Source organism: Rhinolophus sinicus, linkage group LG04, assembly GCF_036562045.2.
Source record: "Rhinolophus sinicus isolate RSC01 linkage group LG04, ASM3656204v1, whole genome shotgun sequence".
Classification (NCBI taxonomy): Eukaryota; Metazoa; Chordata; class Mammalia; order Chiroptera; family Rhinolophidae; genus Rhinolophus; species Rhinolophus sinicus.
This window is the reverse complement of record NC_133754.1, coordinates 128894399-128918231: the sequence shown is the minus strand read 5'-3', so window position 1 is coordinate 128918231 and position 23833 is coordinate 128894399. Positions and strand designations below refer to the sequence as shown.

General features: G+C 35.9%; 1 protein-coding gene across 5 annotated transcripts in view; it reads left to right on the top strand.

The window, feature by feature from the left end:
* The window catches only part of CCDC171 (coiled-coil domain containing 171), a 276992-nt gene that overhangs the window by 38424 nt on the left and 214735 nt on the right, over nt 1–23833 (top strand). For all 5 annotated transcript variants that reach the window (XM_074330354.1, XM_074330355.1, XM_019739198.2 and 2 more), the window contains 3 exons: nt 15264–15356; nt 18648–18808; nt 22332–22470. In XM_074330354.1, coding sequence (XP_074186455.1) covers nt 15264–15356; nt 18648–18808; nt 22332–22470 — 393 coding nt within the window. The remainder of the gene's footprint in view (nt 1–15263; nt 15357–18647; nt 18809–22331; nt 22471–23833) is intronic.

Genomic DNA, 23833 nt, shown 5'->3' with positions numbered 1-23833 from the left:
AATTTACATGTTGCATGTTCACTTATTTATAGTGTGCAATTCAGTGGTTTTTAGTATATTTACAGAGTTGTGCAACTATCACTACATCAATTTTAGAATGTTTTCATCGCCTCATTTAGAAACTCCATACCCTCTAGCCGTGACTCTCCTATTCCCCTATCTCTCTCAGCCCTAAGCAACCATTAATCTACTTTCGCCTTTATAGATTTGCCTGTTCTGGATATTTCATATTAATGGAATCCTGCCATTGACTTTTTTCACTTAGTTTGATGTTTTTGGGATTCATCCAGACTGTATCATGTATCAGTACTGCATTCCTTTTTATTTCTGAATAAGATTTCATTGTATTGTATGTCACATTTTGTTTACCCATTCATCAGTTGATGAACATTTGTGTTGTTTCCACCTTTTGGCTATTATGAATAATGCCTCTATGAACATTTGTATACAAACTTTTGTGTGGACATGTTTTTCACTTCTCTTGGGTATATACCTAGGAGTGGAATTATTGCATCACATGGTGACTCTTTGTTTAACTTTTTGAGGAATTGTCAGACTATTTTGCACAGTGGTGGCACCATTTTATATTCCTATCAGCAATGTATGAAAGTTCCAATTTCTCTGGATGCTCACCAACACTTGTTATTATCTGTCTTTTTGATTGCGGGCACTCTAGTGGGTATATAATACTAGTATCTCAATGTGGTTTTTGATTTGCATCTCTCTAATGACTGGTGATTTTGAATATCATTTCATATGCTTATTGACCACTTGTATATTGTTGGAGAAATATCTCTTCAGATCTATTGTCCATTTTTAATGGGTTATTTATACCATATGAATGTAAGATGTTAATAACAGGGGAAGCTGGGTGTGGGGTACACATAAACTTTTAATAATAAATATGAATTTCACAAAGATAAAATCATTCACGTTCTTATCACACATGGTCTAATTTTATGTAAGGTTAGAGAACAAATAAAAATGAGATTATATTCTAAATAATATTTTTAGTTTATTTGTCATTCATGCTGAACATTTTTTCAGGCCAATAGATTCGGGAATGTATCATCATATTTTACATCATCATTTTTTTCTTCTTTTCTTTTTTCTTTTTTATTAGTTTCAGGTGCACAAAACAAAGCAATACCCAGACGTCCATCGTCCACGTCCCTCACACCGTGTCAACCCCCCACCCCCATCCATTATCCCTCTGACATCATCGCACCATCATAATTTTTAATATGTGGTTTGTGGATGGCCTATTAAAAAAGGAATAGAGTTAAAGATCTGAATATACTGTTTCCCCGAAAATAAGACCTAACCGGAAGATAAGCCCTAGCATGGTTTTTCAGGATGACATCCCCTGAACATAAGCCCTAATGCGTCTTTTGGAGCAAAAATTAATAATATAAGACCCCGTCTTGTTTTCGGGGAAACACGGTACTTAGAATTAAAAAAAAAAAATCATTTAGAAGTCACATTAGGATGCCATAAAATCCTATAATTATCACTAAAAACATTTTATTTGCCATACAGGTGTGAAAAAATACTAGATAACTGATTTTGTTGTTGTTGATAAAATTCTTTGTAAGCCAGTTTTAACTTAGTTGAGGAAGTGTCTAATACCTAAACTTTAGGATTTGTTTTTGGATAACTCAGTATTGGTTTTTTTTCTTGTAAAATATTTACTTGCTGCAAGTTATTTTTTATTGATTGATTTTGTAAATATAAAATTGTTTTAAGACTAGTTTTACTGTGCGTGTGTGTGTGTGTGTCTGTGTTTTAGCTATTCTGTAAATACTATTGATAATACTAGGTCTCTGGTTTTGGAGAATTTGTAGCTTTGGGGGTAGTCCAGATAATCTCTATTTTTATTCTATTTATAAAAGTTTTATAAGTGGGCAAGTATAATCCTTTAACTTATCTACAATTTTTCATTTTTAGACATCTTTAAAAATTTGGCTTTGTATTTAAGTTAATATATTTTGTATTGGCCATTTGACCAGATGATGACATAATGAAGGAGAAGTTAAATGTCTAGAGAGTATTTTTGCTAGTTTTACATTCAATTGTGGAGACATTAACTACTAGGACTTCTAGGTACTTAAGTAATTGTCAGTGGTATTAAAAAAAAAGATTAAGGTGTGATAATAAAGAGGAAAATTGTTAACATTTTAATTTACGAGAAAAGATTATTTAATGTCAGTAATAGCAGATTAAAGCAACTAATATGATAGACATTTAGTCTAATAAATGCTTTAACTTTTTGTGAAGCTTTTTAATAGTTGCATTTCACGAAAAAATGATTTCTTTATGTACCCAGGCAAAATATGTTTTTTTTTATATATATATGTATATATATATATATACACACACACACACACTCACACACACACACACACACACACACATATATATATATATGTAATTTTTTTTTTTATAAATCTGATAAGCTGTATACCATTGTGTGGCTTAATCATCTTAACGTGGATCAATGGTTTCTTAGATTAAAAAAGCAAACAAACTCCCAATCCAATTTTATAAATTTGGTGCTGGATACTAGAGAACCAAGGGAAAAGTGAACTAGAAAAAGAAATATCCATGGCTTTTATAAACCTCCTTACAACTAGGGGAGTTTTTAAAAAAATTTTTTATCATGGGAAATAAGCTTAACGCAATAAGAAAAAAGAGAAGATGCAAACCTAATTCTGAGAGAACTGAAGAATCTTGCGAAGATTACAGCATAGAAGTCTTTGCAAATAAATTCTGAATTGCTTCAGTCAGTCATATTCTATATTATAGTAACATGAAGGGTATAATGTAGCTTTTTCCTCTACACATACACTACACTCAAGTGAAAAAGGAAAAGAAAAATGAATTTCACTTTTCGTATTGTCCATGAAGGCAACCTCTTATGAGTCATCTTTTTAAAGCCATCAGGTGTTTTTAGGAATTATTTTTAACTCCTATTTGTGTTGATTTGATTATTAACTATCAAGTAGGCAAATGCTGAAATCACCTGCATTGTATGATTGTGCTTATTAGTATTATACATTTTTGTATTTGTGTTCATAATGGATTTTCAAATTGCAAGCTCAGTAAAAAATTTGTTAAATGCTGAATTTTTTGTTGCCAGAAAAGGTAAAGATGATTTTTAAAGATGCTAAATTAATTTACTACCATGCTAATCAGAATTTGTGGTCTACAGATTCTATTCCTGAAATTTCCTGTTTATATTATCTGTGATTTCTTTTATTATACCTAAAACTCCCAAACTGTTTTATAATCTGAATGGTAGACCTCATTATTCATTTGTTCTGAATGAAAAAAAAAAGTGTTCTCCAGTTTACTCATGTAGTCATCTTGCTGCCTTCATGTGTCCATTCTGAAACTTTGAAGGCTCTGTTGTTGCATTCCTCAGTGACTCTTTTTTTTTTTAACAAGATTTTATTGGGGAACAGTGTGTACTTCCAGGACTGTTTTTTCCAAGTCAAGTTGTTGTCCTTCTAATCTTAGTTGTGGAGGGTGCCGTTCAGCTTCAAGTTGTTGTCCTTTCAGGATTAGTTGTGGGGGGCGCAGCTCAGCTCCAGGTGCCGTGTTCAATCTTAGTTGCACGGGGCAGAGCCCACCATCCCTTGCTGGAGTCAAGGAGTTGAACCGGCAACCTTGTGGTTGAGAGGCCACTGGCCCATGTGGGAATTGAACCGGCAGCCTTCGTAGTTAGGAGCACAGAGCTCCAATCGCCTGAGCCACTGGGCCGGCCTCCCTCAGTGACTAACTTTGAGATTCCTCTCTTCAAACTGCATTTCACCACAATCAAGATGATGCACACGTAGAACTCTGAATATTTGTACATTCGGCTCTTTCTTGAAACTGCTGTGGAATTTTAGAGAGAGGACCATGTTAAGTGAGCCTGTTTATGTAAAATAATCTAGAAGATTCTGGAAAACAAATATGACTTGGCCATTAATAAAACAGTTGCAAATGAATGGTAATCCATAGCAGAGATATGTCAGACGTGTCCCTTACGGGCTGTTGGCATTCTGGGGTAAACTGTATAACTGTTTGGAAATAGTGCTATATAACACACTCCTGAGAAATCTCTAGTTTGTACTTCTGTGACATTTCCTCCCCTATTTTTCTTGATGTCCATTTTAGTGGACTAAATTTTGTGTATCAAAGTTTTACTGCTTGACCAAGGCCTTTAAATTCACATATATCTTCTGACCTGGGTATATTCTATTTGAGGTGGAAAGTATGTAGTAGGAACTATTTTTTGTCGAATCTTTTAGCAAATTCATGATATATTTGTGTTTTCATAACTTTCAGAATAGGCCCATGGAAACCGTGGGAACAAATGTGGCGTGGAGAACAAATGTCTCAGTGTATTCGGTTAGTTCTGCTGCTAATTGGAGCCTGCTGTTCATGCTCTGGGTTATGACAAAACAACATGTACCCAAGGGTTGGATAGTAGACATCAGTCTCTATATTACCTTTTTCAAAGGATGAACACTCACTTTTCTTAAGTGGAGTAGATTATCTAATTGGACTTAATGTGATTTAATGAGGTATAAGTCATAAAATAAAAAAATTAGGTATGGTGAACATATAGTATTTACTGAAATAAAAATCTCTTGGCATTATATTACAGTAGGAAAGGACATGACGATCAGCTAATACATGATAAAATATGTTACCATTTTGTATTACATATAGAATGCTGCTGTGCGTAGTGTTAGGGAATAGACATTGTATAATGTAATACTTTTATTACAGGCAAAGCTGTCTAGTTAAATTGACTTGTATATATTGTGCTGGATTTTGTATTTTAATCTGAATTCTATTATGCTTTCTTTCCCTGTTTTGTTGACTACATTAGGGCTGGATATTAATGAGACAGTTAATGCTTGTTGTACTAGTTCTCTTAGGCAGTATTATTGGAAAAAAATTTTTGTGAACAGCATCTTGATGTTCCTGTAGCACCCTCTGCTGGATATAAGAATTAATTCACCTGACTAAATTAAAAAAGATTTATTAGGAGGGCTTTAATTTAATAATATCTATCAACAAAGTCCACTCTTGGAAGGAGTTTGTTTAATGATTTGAAGATTTTTTTTTTACTGTCCTTACTGATTAATTAATAGTTTTAGTAATAATAAACAATTTATAAACTTGTTTTCTTCTGGAAATTTGATTCAAAGTAGGAAAGTATGAAAATAAAGATGTGATCTCTGGTTTATTATTTCAACCCAACCTCTTCTTGACTTTTGGAGTGAAAATCATATAATTAATGAATATAGCATAACATGTACATAAGAAATGAAAACAAGACTGAATTGTTGATTCTTTTATCATGGAATCACTGAATAGTCTGTATTTTAATAAAATATAAGACTACTATTTTGATACAGAAACTTATGCATATGCTCTTTAAAATCGAAAATAATATTTTAGCATTGTTAGACTGGTTTCTTCCCTCTCTCTGCCCTTTATTAGCTTTTTGCTTGTTCTAATCCTTTATCTCAACGTCTATAAGCTGGCTTCTTGTCACTGGTTAGACTTCTGACTTATAGAAGCTAAAATGAGCATACTGAATACTGAGAAAATCAACTTTAATTCTTTAAGGACAGGAACTTCATCTTGTGAAGTTTACATTAAAAAAAAAAGTACATATTTGCTAAGTGGTATTGGGCCTAGCTAGGGTAATACTCATTTTAATCTGGCTAAACATAAGAATTTCTTTCTGTAGTATGCACCATGCTTTATCCACAACCAATGGGGATCGCTTGTTTGAAGGATTCAAAGTCAGCATTTAGAGGGAACTTTTTTTTTTCCAGAAATCAAGAAGCTTGTCTTAGGTGGCTGTCACTTCTTTGACACTGGTTCTCTTTTTTTTTTTTAATTAAAGTTTATTGGGCTGACAGTTGTTAGTAAAGTTACATAGATTTCAGGTGTACAATTCTGTAACACATTATCTATAGCTCACATTGTGTGTTCACCAGCACCGTGTATTGAAGAGACTGTCTTTTCTCCATTGTATGTTTTTTGCTTCTTTGTCAAAAATTATCTGTCCAGACACTGGTTCTTACACTCTGGGACTCTTTTGATTTTTTTATTTTATTGAGATATACTTCACATATCATAAAATCCACCCCTTTAGAGTGTGCAGTTCAGTGGTGTTTAATATCTCCCCCAAATTGTGCAGCATCACCACTATCTAATTCCAAAACATTCTCATCATCCCAATAGAAAACTTCATGTCCATTATCCGTCACTGCTCATTCCTCTCTCTGACCCTAGCGATTGGCTAAAACACTTTGTATCTGTATAGATTTACCTGTTCTAGACATTTCATGTAAATGAAATCATCCAATATGTGGTATTTTGTGTCTGGTTTCTTTCACTTAACATATTTTCAAGGTTCATCTATTTGTGGCTTGTATTGGCACTTAATTCCTTTTTAAGGCTGAATAATATTCCATTGTATGGATATACCACATTTGGTTTATCCATTCATCAATTGATGGACATTTGGGTTGTTTCCACTTATGAAAAATGCTATATGAACATTTATGTATAAGTTTTTGTTTACACATGTTTTTATTTCTCTTTGGTATATGCTCAGGAGTAGAGTTGCTGGATTATATGGTAACTGTTTAATTTTTTGAGGAATTGTCAAACGGTTTTCCATAGTGGTGGCACTGTTTTACATTGCCACCAGTAATGTACGAGGTTTCCAATTTCTCTACATCCTCACCAATACTTGTTATTTTCCATTTTGAAAATTACAGTCATCCTAGTGGGCACGAAGATATATCTCTTTATGTTGTTTTTCTTTTTTTTATTTTATGATTTTTATTAAAATATAGCTAACATAAAATATTATATTAGTTTCAGGTGTACACCATAGTTATTCAACATTTATATACCTAAAGAAGTGATCACCATAAGTCCAGCCACCATCTGACACTGTGTCATGCCATCACGATATTATTGACTATATCCCTATGCTGTGTATTGTATCTCCATGACTTAATTTGTTTTATACCTGGAAATTTGGACCTCTGATTTCCCTTACCTTTCTCCCCCTTTGAAACTTTTTCAATTCCAGTTGACATTCAACATAATCTTACATTATTTTCAGGGGTACAGCATAGTGGTTAGACATTTATATAATTTAAGAAGTGATCCTCCTGACTAGTCTAGCACCCACCTGGCACTATACATAGTTATTACCACATTATTGAGTGTATCCCCTGTGCTTTACATCCCCATAACTATTTTTTTTAAAAAAGATTTTATTGGGGAAGGGGAACAGGACTTTATTGGGGAACAGTGTGTACTTCCAGGGCTTTTTTCCAAGTCAAGTTGTTGTCCTTTCAATCTTAGTTGTGGAGAGTGCCGTTCAGCTTCAAGTTGTTGCCCTTTCAGTCTTAGTTGTGGGGGATGCAGCTCAGCTCCAAGTCCAGTTGCCGTTGCTAGTTGCAGGGGGTGCAACCCACCATCCCTTGTGGGAGTTGAACTGGCAACCTTGTGGTTGAGAGGACGCGCTCCAACCAACTGAGCCATCCAGGAGGCAGCTCGGCTCAAGGTGCCGTGTTCAATCTTAGTTGCAGGGGGCGCAGCCCACCATCCCTTGCGGGACTCGAGGAATTGAACTGGCAACCTTGTGGTTGAGAGCCCACTGGCCCATGTGAGAATTAAACCGGCAGCCTTCGGAGTTAGGAGCATGGAGCTCTAACCGCCTGAGCCACCGGGCCGGCCCCCCCCATAACTATTTTGTAACTACCAGTTTGTGTCTCTTAATCCCTTCACCCTTTTCACTCAGGCCCTAACCCGCTCCCATCTATTACCCCAACAAATCTAGTACCCATCTGCACCATACATAGTTACTACAATATTATTGACTCTATTCCTTATGCTATACCCTACATCCCCATGACTACTGTGTAACAATCAATTTGTACTTCTTAATCCCTTCCCCTTTTTTCACTCACCCCCAACCCCGCTCCCATCTGGCAAACATTAAAATGTTCTCTGTATCTATGAGTCTGTTTCTGTTTTGTTTGTTTATTTTGTTCTGTAGCTTCCACATATAAGTGAAATCACATTGCATCTGTCTTTCACTGTCTGACATACTCCACTCAGCACAATACCCTCCAAGTCCATGCATGCCGTTGCAGATGGCAAGAACCCATTCTCTTCCATGGCTGAGCAATATTCCATTGTATATATGTACCACCTACTCTTTATCCATTTTTCCACTGACAGACACCGAGGCTGCCTCCACATCTTGGCCATTGTAAACAATGCTGCAATAAACATATGGACGCACATATCCCCTTAAGTAGCATTTGGGTTGCTTCAGATAAATAGCCTGAAGTGGGATTACTGGGTCCTTTTGTGTCTAGTGTTATAGCCTTTGTTTTAAAATCTGTTTTGTCTGGTATAAGTATTGCTACCCCAGATTTTTTTTTTTTTTCTATTTTCATGAAATACCGTTTCCATCCCTTTCTGTCTCTGTGTGTGTCTTTCTATCTGAAGTAAGTCTCTTGTAGGCAGCATATGTAAGGGTTTTGTTTTCTTATCCATTCGGCCCTCCTATATCTTTTGATTGTAGCATTTAATCCATTTACATTTAAAGTAGTTGTTGATAGACATGTAGCTATTACCATTTTATTATTTATAATTTTGATCTTTCCCCCCAATCTTAAAGAAGTCCCTCTAACGTTCCTTGTAATACTGCTTTGGTGGTGATGAACTTCTTTAGCTTTTCCTAGGCTGGGAAGCTCTTTATCTGTCCTCCGATTGTAAATGATAGCTTTGCTGGGTAGAGTGATCTTGGTTTAGGTCCTTGCTTTTCATCACTTTGAATATTTTGTGGCAATCTCTTCTGGCCTGCAGTGTTTCTGTTGAGAAATCTGCTGACAATCTTATGGGAGCTCCCTTATATGTTACTAGTTGCCTTTTGCTGCTTTTAGGATTCTCTCTTTGTCTTTAACATTTTCCATTCTAATTATAATATGTCTTGGTGTGGACCTGTTTCGGTTCTTGTTTGAGAATCTGCGTTTCCTGGATTTGTATGTCTATTTCCTTCGTCATGTTAGGAAAATTTTCAGTCATTATTTCTTCAAATAGGTTCTCAATCCCTTGCTTTCTCTCTTCTCCTTCTGGTGTCCCTATGATGCAAATGTTGTTACTCTTGATATTGTCCTGGAGGGCTCTTAAGCTAGCCTCACTTTTGTGTGTTTTTTTTCTTTTTGTTGTTCCAATTGGGTATTTTCTGCTACTTTGTGTTTCAAATCACTGATTCGATCCTCTGCTTTATCTAGTCTGTTGGTAATTCCTTCTAGTGCATTCTTCATTTCAGTTATTCTTTACTTCTGACTGGTTCTTTTTTATGGCTTCTATGTCCTTTTTTATGCTTGCTATCTCTTTGTTGAAGTTCTCACTAAGTGCTTTGAGCATCCTTTTAACCGGTGTTTTGAACTGTGTATCTGGTAGATTGCTTGCCTCCATTTTGTTTATTTTTTTCCTGGAGTTTTCTCCTGTTTTTCATTTGGGACGTGTTTCTTTGTTTCCTCATTTTGGCTGCTTTTCTGTTTGTTTCTATGTATTAGGTAGATCTGCTATGTCTCCTAGTCTTGGCCAGGTGGCCCTATGTAGTAGGTGCCCTGTGGGGCCCAGTGGCACAGTCTCCTTGGTCACCTGCACTGGGTGTTCCAGGTGCGTCTCTTGTGTGAGTTATGTGTGTTCTCCTGTTATATAATTGAATCTTGATTGCTGTTGGCACATTAGTGCGTGGGATTGACCCTCAGTCTGATTGGCTGTGGGGCTTGGCTGCATCCACAGCTCATAGGCTGCTGTGTGGGGGGCTGACCCCACTGAGTGGGATTTGCTCCAGTGGGCTCTAGTGCCTGTTGAGACTGTCCTTTGGGTGTGCCACTTGTGCAGCTAATTGCGTGGTGCTCTGCTGTAGTCTGAAGCTAACCTCCAAGTATGTTGGTTCTGGGGCCTCTTGTGAGGGGCTCTGGTATAGGTCTAGGTCAGCCACTGCCTGTGACTGGCCAGGCACTACCTGCTAGGAGCTACAAACTGATCTGTGGTTGTTTGCTGCCTGTATTAACCCTGGAGGCATGTAAGAGAGGCCATACTGTGAACTGAGGATGGCTGCCACCAGTACCAGGCCTAGGGTAGCTCTACAAAAAGCCAGGACACTCTGAGGCCTGGTGCCACCTGCCAGCTCCCTTAAGTTTCAACCCCTGATAAAGCCTCGTGCAGTACCCGAGTTGGGTGAGGCAAGGTTGCAAGGAGTCACTAGAGTGGAAAGAATTGTGGTCAACAGGTTAGTGTAGACTCTTGTGTGGTGCCAGTGCTGAGCCTGGAGCTATTCAGCAAAAGTCTCAGAACACAGGGAGGTCCTGTGGAGTCCAATAGTTTTTAAAGAAATAGTTCAATACGGGTGGGGCTGGCTTCTCTGGGAGAAAGTGCCTCTGAATTTGGGTGAGTTAGGTGGGGCGAGATCCCAGTGAGTCAGCAGAGTGGAGCAGTGGAGCTCATTAGGCCAATCACATTCAGATTTGCTCTATGGGGGAGGGCTGAACACAGGAAAGATGGCACCCTTCTGCTGACAGCACGGAAGGAGGACCCCCACACGGGACATGGCAACTGTCCTCTAGCCCCCATGCCAAGACCACACACCTCAATCTGTCCCTCCTCCCCCCATATACCTTTTGACACTCCTGGAGTTACTGTCCTGTCGCTGGAGCCCAAGGTGAGTTAACTGTGAGTGAAACAGTCTGTGCGCGAGCCACTTAGGCTGTCTGAATTTCCCGCAGCCTTCCATTACACCACACCTGGATTGTTGGAATCCCCACTGTTTTTCACAGCCAGGTGTTGTGGGGGCGCCTCTTCCTGACCCCAGTGCTCTGGGCTGGGGCGGCCGGTGTGGGGGCTGTGGTCCCGTGCTTCTCTGGGGGGAAACTCCATGGCTCAGATGTCCCTCCCAGTTCTCAACCGCCATATGGAAGCTTGGGGCTAGCCTGTTTTGCTTCTCCACCCCTTCTACCAGCCTTGACATGGCTTCTTTATAGCTTTAATTATAAAACTTCTGTTTAACCAAACTGCAGGTGGTTCTCCACATTGATTGTTTCATAATTTTGTTGAAATTTTAATGTGTTCATGGAAGGCAGCGGCACAGTGTTTACCCCGCCATCTTGGATCTCTTCATTTCAATCTCTCTGTGGTTTTGATTTACATTTCCCTAATGACTAATAATGTTGAGTATAATTTCATGTACTCACTGCCTATTTGCATGTCTTCTTTGGAGAAATGTCTATTCACTCCCTCTACAAATTTAAAAAATTGAGTTGTTTGTCTTTTTGTTGTAAGAGTTCTTTTTGTATTCTGAATACTAGACCCTTATCAGATACATGATTTGTAAATATTTTCTCCCATTCTCTAGATTGTCTTTTCACTTTCTTGATAATATTCTTTGATGCTCAAAAGTTTAAAATTTTGGTGAAGTCTAATTTATCTTTTTTTTCTTTTGTTGTGCCTTTGGTGTCAGAATCTGAGGTCATGAAGATTTACCTGTGTTTTCTTCTAAGAATTTGATAATTTTAGCTGTTATATTTAGATCATTGATCTCCTTTGTATTTATATATATGATGTGAGGCAGTGGTCCAAATATATTCTTCTGCCTGTGTATATCCAGTTGTCTCAGGACCACTTAATGAAAAAAAATTATTTCTCATTGAATGGTTTTGGCACCTCTGTCAAAAATCAATTGACTATTGATAAATAGATTTATTTCTAGACTTTCAGTTCTTTTCTATGGATATAAATGTCTACCCTCATGCCAGTTCCACATTATTTTGATCACTGTAGATTTGTAGTAGTTTTGAAAGCAAGAAGTGTAATTTAAGTAATGTAAGTCTTCCAACTTTGTTCTTTTTGAGGATTCTCATATTAGCTTTTTGAGAAATCCTTTAGTAAATTGTTTGGCTTTAATCCTCTGTTTTTTGGCTTTAATCCTCTGTCTTACATGCTTATAATGATGAAATTTCTTTTTCATATAATAGCTAATAACATCCCATGGGAGTAATATTTAGTGTGATACATGTTTTGAGAAAAGTGGAAGCGAGTATGAAGGGAATATATTTTTGATATATCCTAATATTTCTACAAAATAGTAGGAATTGTTTGATATAAAGTCCTGCCTCAGCTTCAACAATTATCAATTACTAGCTAATACTATTTCATGAATGCCAAACCCGCACTTGTAATCCCCAGCTTGATTATTCTAAAGCAAATCCAGACCATATAGTTTCATCCATGAATACATTAGTATGTATTTTTAAAAGATTGGCGATTTAAAAAAATATTATTTTTAATATTATCACCCCTAAAAATATAATAATTCCTTATTATCAAATATCTAAATTTCTTCCTTTCCAGTTTGAATGTCTTGAGCCTTCAGACTAACACTATGAATATTTACTTGTTTCATCTTTCAGTGGAATGCCTGTAATTTCAAAATTTTCTATTAGTATAGGATATAAATGTCAGATTTTACTTTCAAAGAGATTATACTATACTAACTTAATGATACTTAAAAGTGTCATTTTATCCTTTTGGATTTAAATTATCTTTAGATCCAAAAGTAATGGTATTTGGACTTCTTTATCTGCCCACCGGAGAAAAGTCTTTTCTAGTGTAATAACTTACTAAGAAATATTATTGACAGGGTTGCAAAATCTAAATAAAGCCAATAATTCAGTGTAAAAAATATTTTGTGACTTTTGTGTTTGCGTAACACAGAGTGATTAAATCCACAAGCAGAATTGCTTTTTGACTATGAAGGCAAGTGGTGTCCAGAAAAGCTTCTAGAGAAGAGGGGATATTTGCAGTATAACAGACATTATGAAAATATGCTTTGCTCAGAGAGAAGTATAGTCATTTCTTACTTATTCACAAACTGCTTGATAAGTTTGGGTGTTATCCAGTTTTTATTTATGCCTCTTCTCTTTGTATTTCATTGCTGTCTCTAAAGAAAAGGAAATGAAAAAAAAAAGAAGAAGAAAAGGAAATGGTGGGACAAAAGCAGAAAAATCAAATTAATCAAGTTGAGCATTAAAAAAACTTCAGCTTAGATTAAATGATAGTGTTTATAATGAATAGAAACTTATTTCTTGCTCAAATTTTATCTAGGAAAGGAAATCAAATTAGTAATGCCTTTTCCCATCACTATTGAGCTATCTGTGTTTGACAGAAAGAGCTCTAGGCCTGGCTTTTCTCTGCTACTGTTACCTGAGACATGCAGCTGGGTGTTCCCATAGGGCTACTTGCCCAGCCCCTGACAGGCTTTTGGTCATGACCACTTCCCTCTGTGGAATTAGGAATCCATTGCTTCCCAAGTTTGTGTTTTCTTAACAAAAATGACATTAAAAAATAAAGCTCTTGACTTTTGCCGCTTTTTTTTTTTTTTTTTTTAAAGATTTTATTGGGGAAGGGGAACAGGACTTCATTGGGGAACAGTGTGCACTTCCCAGGACTTTTTCCAAGGCAAGTTGTTGTCCTTTCTGTTTTAATTGTGGAGGGCACAGCTCAGCTCCAGGTCCAGTTGCCATTGTTAGTTGCAGGGGGCACAGCACAGCCCATCATCCCTTGTGGGAGTCAAACTGGCAACTTTGTGGTTAAAGAGGACACGCTCCAACCCACTGAGCCATCTGGGAGCTCAGCTGCAGCTCAGCTCAAGGTGCCGCGTTCAATCTTAGTTGCAGGGGGTGGAGCCTACCATCCCTTGCGGGATTTGAGGAATTGAACTGGCAGACTTGTGGTTGAGAGCCCACTGGCTCATGTGGGAATCGAACCGGCAGCCTTTGGAGTTAGGAGCATGGAGCTCCAACCGCCTGACCCACCAGGTCGGCCCCGAATTTTGCTTCTTGCCAGAAGCTGATTCCTGCCTGAAAAATTCATAAATTAGGCTTCATCATAATGAAAACTTTTGCTGTATGAAAGACACTGGTAAGAAAATGTAAAGACAAGCTGTAGACTGAGAGTAAATATTTAGAAATCACATATCCAATGAATGACTTGTCTCCAGATTACATAATGAACTCTCAAAACTCAATAATAAGAAAGCAACCCAATTAAAATATGGGGAAAGGATTTGAGCAGATACTTCACCAAAGAAGATATACAGATGGTAAATAAATACATGAAGAAACATGGTCAATATCATTATCATTAGGGAAATGCAATTTGAAACTAAAATTAGATATCATTACATGCCTATTTGAATATCTACCCCGCCCCACCCCCCCACCCCCAAAAAGTCAGAAACCCAAAATGAAAGAAAAACTACCATGCCAAGTGCTGGTAAGTATGTATAAAATTGGAAACAATTTGGAAAACAGTTTGGCAGTTTCATGAAACATTCAACATACACCTAGGACTTGACTCAGTCATTCTACCCTTCACTATTTACCCCAGTGAAATGGACATGTATGTCCACATGGACTTGGACACAAATGCTCATAGCAGATTCATTTGTAAAAGCTCAAACTGGAAACAACTCAAATGTCCATCAACAGGTGAACAGATACACCATTTGTGGTGTATCTACACAGTGGAACACTGTAACCATAAAAAGGAATGAACTATTGATACAGGCAAGCACATGGATGAATCTCAAAATGATTATGCTGGGAGAAAGAAGCCAGGTAGTAAAGAGTACACATTGTATGACTCAATTTATATAAAATTCCAAAAAGTACAAACTGATCTCTTATGCCAAAAGGCAGATCAGTGGTTACTTCAGGATACTGATGGGGTGGTGAGGGCCGGATGAAGGAATTACCAAGGGACACAGGAAATCTTTTAGGGGTAATGGAAATATTTCCTATCTTGATTATGACAATGATTTAGTGTGTGTGTGTGTGTGTGTGTGTGTGTGTATGGATATATATATATAATATATATATATGACAAAACTTGTCAAATTACATACTTTCAATATGTGTAGTTTGTTATATGTAAATTGTACCTCGATAAAAAAGAGAAAGAAAGCAAACCCTGAAGCATTCTTCCTGAGCATGATTTTTACATGATTTTTAACATGACTTTTATATGCTCCTGCAAAGTCAAAAAAAGAGGCTATAGTGATCTAAAGTGGTAATTACAATTCTAGAATATGGTCATCCATATACTCTTTAAATACCGATGTTTATGAGTTCAAACATTTATTTTGTTTTTAGGCAACTACTCTAAGAGTGAGGAAATTGGAGGAAAATATTGAAGCAGAAAGAGCTGCACATTTGGAATCAAAATTTAATTCTGAAATTATTCAGGTAAAATGTAAACAGTTTTTTCTTTTGTATGGGTTTTGTTAAGCTGGGAAAAACAGTATTATGCTCAGAGAACTAAGACGTGCATTTGGAATGGGTTGCATATGGTTAACACACTCACTATGCTGTTTACTCTTAAGAATATAGTTGAGGACAGCCTTTACTATATTAGAGGAGTTGGTACAGTACAGCCTACAGGCCAAATCTCACCACTGCCTGTTCTTGGGAATTTATCTCGTCTGTGGCTGCTTTTATGCCACAGAGGCAAAGTGGAGTAGTTGCGACTAACAGCTTAGGGTCTGCAAAGTCCAGAATATTGTATTTTATTACTAGAAATACTACATAGACATAGATATAAAATACATATATAGATAGATATATAAAATACTAAAATAGGATGGGAACATAATAAAGTGAAAGTTTAAATCTGAGAAGAATTAAATGAAGGCATCCTAAGGAAAGTGTCCTTTTCCCTTTATTAGCGAATAAGAAGGAATATTTAAGTGAAGCGATGCATTTTAATTGGGGGTTGGAAAACTGCTGCCCGTGGACCAAGTCTGACCCACAAATGCAACCTATGTTATAAATAAAGTTTTTCATAAAGTTCCATGAGTCTCAGTTCCTTAATTTAATTTGATTCTTTTTTAAGACTTAGACTTTTTCCCTACATTAAATTTTATTACTAGAGTTTACAGAATTTCACCTTATTGTTTAAATAGGTCTTACCATGAGATGCAATTGAATTTGTAAGGCGATTATAAATAAAAAAAATTTTTTTACTGTTATCTTTAATCAAATACCCCTCGAGCTATAAGATTCCCAGACCCATGTATTTGAGTGTGTGTGTTAAGCAAACTTGTGTAAGTTAAGCTTTTTCTTTTTTAAAATTATTGAATCACCCAAAATATATCAATAAGCCAATACAGCTGAACTTTTAAATTCATGAAGTATAATTCAAAATGAAGTTTTTCATTGTGCCCATATCACTGGGAATATATCGTTAATAGCTCTAAAAATGAAAATTGTTACATGTATTTTTTTACTCAGTTAAAAATTAATATTTGATATCTAACTGATTGCTATGAGTTAGAAAAAAAGAAAAAGTTTATGTTTGAACCTTGTATCTATAAATATTGACAACTATTTTCAGTGAGGTATACCTAGTAAAATTTAGTTTCAGACTAGATTGAAATAAATGAGACTATCAAATAGTTATAGTCACCATGTTATAAACTGTAGTTAACTATGTTTCAAGTATTTTATTAAATTTGTTTGGATATTGTGTCATAAAAATGAGAAAGTAGAATCAAAAGAGTTGACTTAGAATTGTTCATTTGAAGTTGACTTTTCTTTTAGTTGCATTGGTTTATTATTTGTGATTATGTGGTTATTTTCTGAAAGAAGATAACAATGTAATCAGAAGAAAATGTTTCCTATATTTATTTTACTTATAAACATTGGATTTAGACAAAATTGCAAAGAAAAATAAAGTTTAAATTAAAGACCAAATTTGAAAATTTACAAAGTTGTATCTACATATCCATTTTACTTCCTTAAACTTTAGTATAAACATAAATGCTTCAATTATTCCAAAATATGTTTGCATAATTAGAAATAATATTTCTGGTGATTATTATTTGTATAGATTAATTTAGGAGCCATTTTCCTATTGTCCAGGTGATTTCACTTCTCCTAACTCAGGTTGTCTTTTGCCATCTCTGGGTGGCTTGTCCCATGCACAGTTCACGGCTTTTCTCTGATTACATGGCCCGTGTGCACGCACGCCTCTGTGACAGGAAGCTCGTGCCACATGCTGCTGTAGTGTCTCCTTTCCTAAAGACTGTGAACTCCTCAAGAGCTAAGATTGTATCTTTTCATGATTATTATACACATGTATATCTTGAGCACTAGCACATTTCCTGGAGCATAAGTGCTTAATAAATATTTACCTAAATATTTATGAAATATATTTAATATCTAATATTTCATTAGAGTTTTGTAGCCACCCTCTAAAGTAGGTAGTTTGTATGTTGTTGTTATTGTTATTATTATCATTTGCTGTTTATAGATGAGGAACCTCAGGATATTGGAATTTTACTAATATGCCCAAGGTCACATAATTTGTTGAGCTGGGATTCAAACCTGAGTCTTATGGTTCTAAAGCCCATTGTCTGTCTAGTGTGAAGCATTTTTCTCCTCTTCCACCCTTTTTCCCCCCCAACCCCGAACTCTCCCTTTTTTTGAACTTTAGCAAACTGTTTTTTATTTTTAATTTCATTTTCTAAAAGGGTAAAATATCCACATAGTTCAAAAATCAAAACAATATTCAACAATAGTGAACTCTTGCTTTCACTCTTCTTCCACCCCATACTCTACCCTCTTGCTTGTTACTTATTCTTATTTTTCACATTTCTTTACCAAAAATATACTATATAGTATGGACTAGGACATTGCTTTTTTCAGTAATGTACTAACATTACATAGAGAACTTCCTTTTTAAAAGTTGTTTTGCCCCCTGTTTACAGCTACAGCTGCATAAGTATTATTCTTTTATGGGCGTGTACTTTGTTTATTCTACTCGTGGTGTACATAAGGACTCTAGTTTTTAAAATGTCATACTATATAAAATTTTAAGTATATGCAAAAATAGAGAGACTAGTAAAATGATCCCAGTGTACCCATCACTTAGCTTGAAGATTTACCTGAGGCCAATTGTGTTGTATCTGTTACCCATCTCCACGCCTCTACCCTCAGATTATTTTGAAGCAACTCCCAGGTATCATATTACTAGGCCCATAAATATTTTAGTCAAATCGTACTATTCGATAATAAAAACTTCACTTTCTGCAGTAAGAAAGCTCCAGGAATAAAAATGTCTGTTAACTTTCTTAGGCTTACAAAAATGTTCATGTAATGATGTTTCTCATAAGAAGGGAAGAATAATTCTCTTTAGTTTTCAAAAACCACTTAATTTATTGTTTTATAAAATAAGTGTCCAAATGAATTAGTAGGTCAAAATTAGGCACTTAGATGGGATAGGTTATGTTATAGCAGCCTACCCCTTCCATAACACAATTGACTCCGTATTCTTCTATTCTTCCTCTCTTCCATTAAACATGTTGAGAAAGGGAATAAATTGTCTTTTGTTTATTTTCCCTTTTAAAACAAAGCAGAAATAAAAAAGTGTTTGGATGAATGATAATCTGTTGTTGATACAGTAGTCTGTTCTTTATCTAGAGCAGATAAAGATGCTAGTTTCCTTGCTTGCTTTAATTGCTTCTCTATCATATGTAGTTACGGATTCGAGACCTTGAAGGAGCTTTGCAGGTAGAAAAGGCCAGCCAAGCAGAAGCTGTTGCTGATTTGGAAATGATCAAGAATGAATTCAAAGAAGTTGAAAGTGCATATGAGCGAGAGAAGCATAATGCCCAAGAGAGCTTTGCAAAGCTAAATTTGTAAGTGTTTTACTGTAAAATTCTCTAAATTACTATAAATAGTTTATGGAACCTATTATATAAGTATGAATGTATACTATCTTTGATATAGCTCCTATTAATGTCAGTGGTAGATTGGAGGTAAAGGACTTCATAAAGCATAAGTACATTTCTTGTACAGGTAAATATGGAAATGCTCTTTTAGATTTTCAAGTATCATGGCTATTCCAAGTAGTCTCAGAGATGCAGTTCTTACACTCAAAAGTAAATATATTGGGCTGGCCCGGTGGCTCAGGCGGTTAGAGCTCCATGCTCCTAACTCCAAAGGCTGCTGGTTCGATTCCCACATGGGCCAGTGGGTCTCAACCACAAGGTTGCCAGTTCAATTCCTTGAGTCCTGCAAGGGATGGTGGGCTCTGTCCCTTGCAACTAAGATTGAACACGGCACCTTCAGCTGAGCTGCCTCCCAGATGGCTCAGTTGTTTGGAGCGCATCCTCTCAACCACAAGGTTGCCGGTTCGACTCCCGCAAGGGATGGTGGGCTGTGCCCCCTGGAACTAGAAACGGCAACTGGACCTGGAGCTGAGCTGCGCCCTCCACAACTAAGACTGAAAGGACAACAACTTGGAGCTGAACAGCACCCTCCACATCTAAGATTGAAAGGACAACAACTTGACTTGGAAAAAAAAGTCCTGGAAGTACACACTGTTCCCCAATAAAGTCCTGTTCCCCTTCCCCAATAAAATCTTAAAAAAAAAAAGTAAATATATTAATGTATTTTATATTATATCTGGTGAGATAGCATAATATCTTTAAAGACCTTGATTTCAGGGCCACCAAAATGGTCTATGTGGAGATGCATAATGTTTGAGATTTTCTCAAACTGCAGAAATAATAGTAGGAGTAATAGTCTACTGGGGGATGCCATGCATTGTGGCTCACTTCATGCCTAGCACTGCATGGTTTTGTTTAATTTATATAACACCCTATGAGGTAGCGACTTTTTAAAAACCTGTTTTACAAATGTGGTCAACAGTTTCATAACAATGAACATCCACGCATGAAATTATTTTAGAATGATATGTATATATTAGATGGAATATTTTTAAAGAGCTCAGCTAAGAATTTGAGACTTTTAACAAGTTTATATATTATATATAATTTTAGACAAAATATATATATTCGATATTTCTGTAATCAAATTTTCTTAGTTATACATTTTTTTTTATGTAAAACTTACAGGATGAAACTAAAGTTTTTCAATAATTTTATTTAAGAGTTTTCAATATGCCAAGTCCTCATCAACTGTAGTAATTGATTGCTGGGCAATGGTAGGAAGAAGGAGATCATCAAATCTAGTTTAAATTTAAATTTAGTTTAAAATAATGCTAGTCAAAGATATGATACTGAATGGATTGAATCTAGATTTATTGCATTGCACTCAATATTTAGGAATTTTTAATTTTTTTCTAGATACGTCACCCAAAAGTATAAAAGAATAACAAAAGTATTATAACTTAGCATTATTATTGTTTACTTTCTTAGTAAAAGATGACTATTTATGAAAACTTTGTGTCGCTGTTGTTAAATTCTTGGCTGAGCTCTTTTGAAAAATTAGAATGGAAATCTAGTAGGAAAACAAGCATCTCTTCTACTTGTACCTTCTCCCTTTCTTTTCTTGCTTAAATCCTGCACCTTTTAACTCCTGACTCTTCTCTATTGAAATTCAAAGAGACAGGGCCTCCCTTTAACCTGCATTATACTCCTCCTGCCTTACTCATTCCCCTGGGGTGGAGCTGTTGGCTGAAGCATAGGAGCCAACTTTTTTGGGTTGTCCTGTTAGCAAGGGATGTTCCCCTTTAGTGGACTCAGTTTGCATTTTAGTTATAAAATAGCGTCAAATAACAGTTGCATTTAGTTTTACATTTGCTAGCAATTTTTATTTAAAAATTTGATTTTAATAAAATGAATACTTGTACATACTCTAAAAAGTAAAATAGTACTGTTAAGCTCATGAAAAATAGCAGTTACGTGCTCATGGCTCTCTACTCCTTTGAGACAATCACTTCTAATTCTTATTGCTGTTTCTTCTGATATTTAACTTAATAATTCTAAACAAAATTTATATTCTGCCATGTTTTCAATTTCTACCTTTAGATATTATCTATTGGCTTTCACTTATTTATCTTGTACCCATCTTCCACATGGCACACACTTATTCATTCCCTCCTCCCAGCTTTTAATAGGGTTATATCTTTGGGTATTTTTTCTACAACTTTTCGTTTGGTAACTCATCTTTGTTTTTCTTTATAACACAATTTTTTATAGTCTGTTTTGTGTGTTGTCTTTCTTCTTATGTGGAGAGAGAGTGTTTTGTTCATTGCTGTCTCCCAATGCCTAGACTAGTGCTTGGCACATAACAGCTGTTCAAATAAAGACTTGCTGAATCATCCAATGAATGAATAGTTAATAATTGCCTCATTTTAAATTGGATTAGTTTATATGCACCAACCACTAAGTTATTCTTAAACTCTCTAGAACTGAGAGTCTCTCATTATGTTCCTACACCTCAGAAATTGTATCATATTTAAGTTTTCTCTAAGATAAAACTTAGACTACTGGAATCCATTCTCTAAGTTGTCCACTGGACAAATTGCTTTATAGGCTCCCTTTTAAGTCATCCTGGGACTTCCGTTCACCATCATCCTGCAATTCCCTCTGCTTCTTTTCTATATCGGATCTCTTGTTTGCTGATTTTGTATCTTCTTCCTTGTTTGGTTTACTTCCCCTTAGAATAGCTTCTTGAGAAATTACACATGAGAAGAAAAATTTTAAAACTTGCATTCTGAAAATGTCTTTTTTGATATTTACCGCCTTTCATAGTTTAGCTGGCTATTTATTCAGTTCTAGTGTCAGAAAGTCTGAAGTGATTTGGTGTATTATCTACAGCAAATTTTAAACTAAAATACTTCCAACCTACTTTTCATGCAAGAATGTAAATACAGTTTAATGCTGGCCTGATAAAAACGTAAATAGGAAAAAAAATTCATGTGTCTTCACAGTGAATCTGAATCATTTTTGACTATTTTTGCTTTTGGATTTTCCGTGCTGTCACTCTAGTTCCACCTAGACATGGACATGCAGGAGTAAAACATTTGTTCCATGTCTAATGCTACACTTTAATTAGAAGATTGTTCGATGGGACTCTTCTGTGTCTTGAGACAGTTTCTGAGCTAATTGAACTGTGGTGAGTGGGTTTTGTGCATCAAAAATAATAGAGAACAAATCAACACTAAATGTATCTTGCTTATAACGTTGGGCATAGTACAAATATCTGCTAACAAAAGGGGGAGGTATTATTTTTTTAGTCTTTCATTTAAGAATGCGCAGCCCTTTTTATTTGAAAAAATGAGAAGTGACCTATAAATGTCTTTGGCTTGAAAACATGTTATATATAGTACATCTGCCACTTGTCTTAGAGGTGTCTAATAGGACTTGATAAAGTCATATTCGAAAAACTTGCTCTCATACTTTAACTTTTCAGATTAGAAAGAGAGTATTTCTCCAAAAACAAGAAACTGAATGAAGAGATTGAGGAACAGAAGAAAGTAATTATAGACCTTTCAAAGAGACTCCAGTATAATGAAAAAAGTTGCAGTGAATTACAGGAAGAACTCGTAATGGTAAGGATAAAAAAGAAAACCCTATGGCAATTATTTTATTGGGTCAAATTTGATGTTTAACAGGTTTTTTTCCTTATAACTTGCCATGCGATTATAATATGAAAGTAATTTTAGTGCCATTGATATAAAATTTCAAAACAGAGGATACTGATTACAACTAAGATGTACATAATAAAACCTTTCTTCTTTGGCATAATTGGGAAAACTAATTGAATTAGTGAAAATTCTGAATTTTAGAATGTTTTCAAATTTATTCAGGGGTTCTTACTTACCTATTTATTTATTCTTAGGTGCATAAAATAATGCGACCTAGGTGGATGGTGGGGAGGTGTCTCAGGATTTATAATGAATAGATCTAATGATTTCATCGACTCCCTTTTGTAATGATTTTGTACCTGATCACGTTGTCTCCGTTCCCCAATAATCTAGCTTTTGCATCATCACCAAATTTGTCTTCCTAAAGTATTGATCTGTTCGTGTCACCTTTTATTCAAACACCATCAACGTCTCCCTCTTGCTTTCAGGATAAAGTCCAGCTTCTTGTCTGAGGCCCTTTTCTTTGGGCTCCATGGTAACTTCGCTGGCTTCTCTTGCTAGTGCCTTGCCTCAGCCCCGTTAGAGTACTATTGGCTTCCTAAACATGTGATGTTTTATCATATCTTCTTGCTTTTGTGCAGGCTGTTCTTCATTTTTTTTTGACCCACATTGACTAAAATGCTCCTGCTCTTCTTTTCCATTAATAAATTCCTGTATGTTCTGTAACACCTCTCTCTGATATCTGTGATCTGTGATGTTTTCTGTGATTCCATCCATCTTTCCCTCCTTTATCACCCACCTAAAGTCAGAATTCTGCTCCTTCCCCACTTTCTGTGTCTTTCGTACTTACTTTAGCATCTTCATCATAACTCCCACCAAAATGTGATGTGTACTATCTGTCCCAAAAGACTGTGAATGCATTGAGATTAACTGGGTTCATTTTACATACCAAGATTCCACTATAGTACTTGCCTCAAGAAATGTTTGTTGGGTGGACTTATTTGGTCGATGCAGCATCCTCCTACTCTGAAGTTTGCTGGAATCCTTAACAGGGAGGGCATAAAGTCTATAGTAATACCCTAGTTCCTCTTTGTCTTCTTCCCCACATACATTATCTTCCTCGGAGACTTGGCTACTTCATTTTCAGTTATATCCCACAACTCTATTGCTATCAGTTACTGAGGGAAATGAGAATTTTTTCTCCTTGTTGAAAAAGGTGGAGACCGGGTTATACTAAGTGGTGGCCAGATCAATGCTGCCCAGATAGGTAATAATGGGATAAAACTGAAAGTATTTTTCATTTTCAAATGAGCCAATATTATGTAGT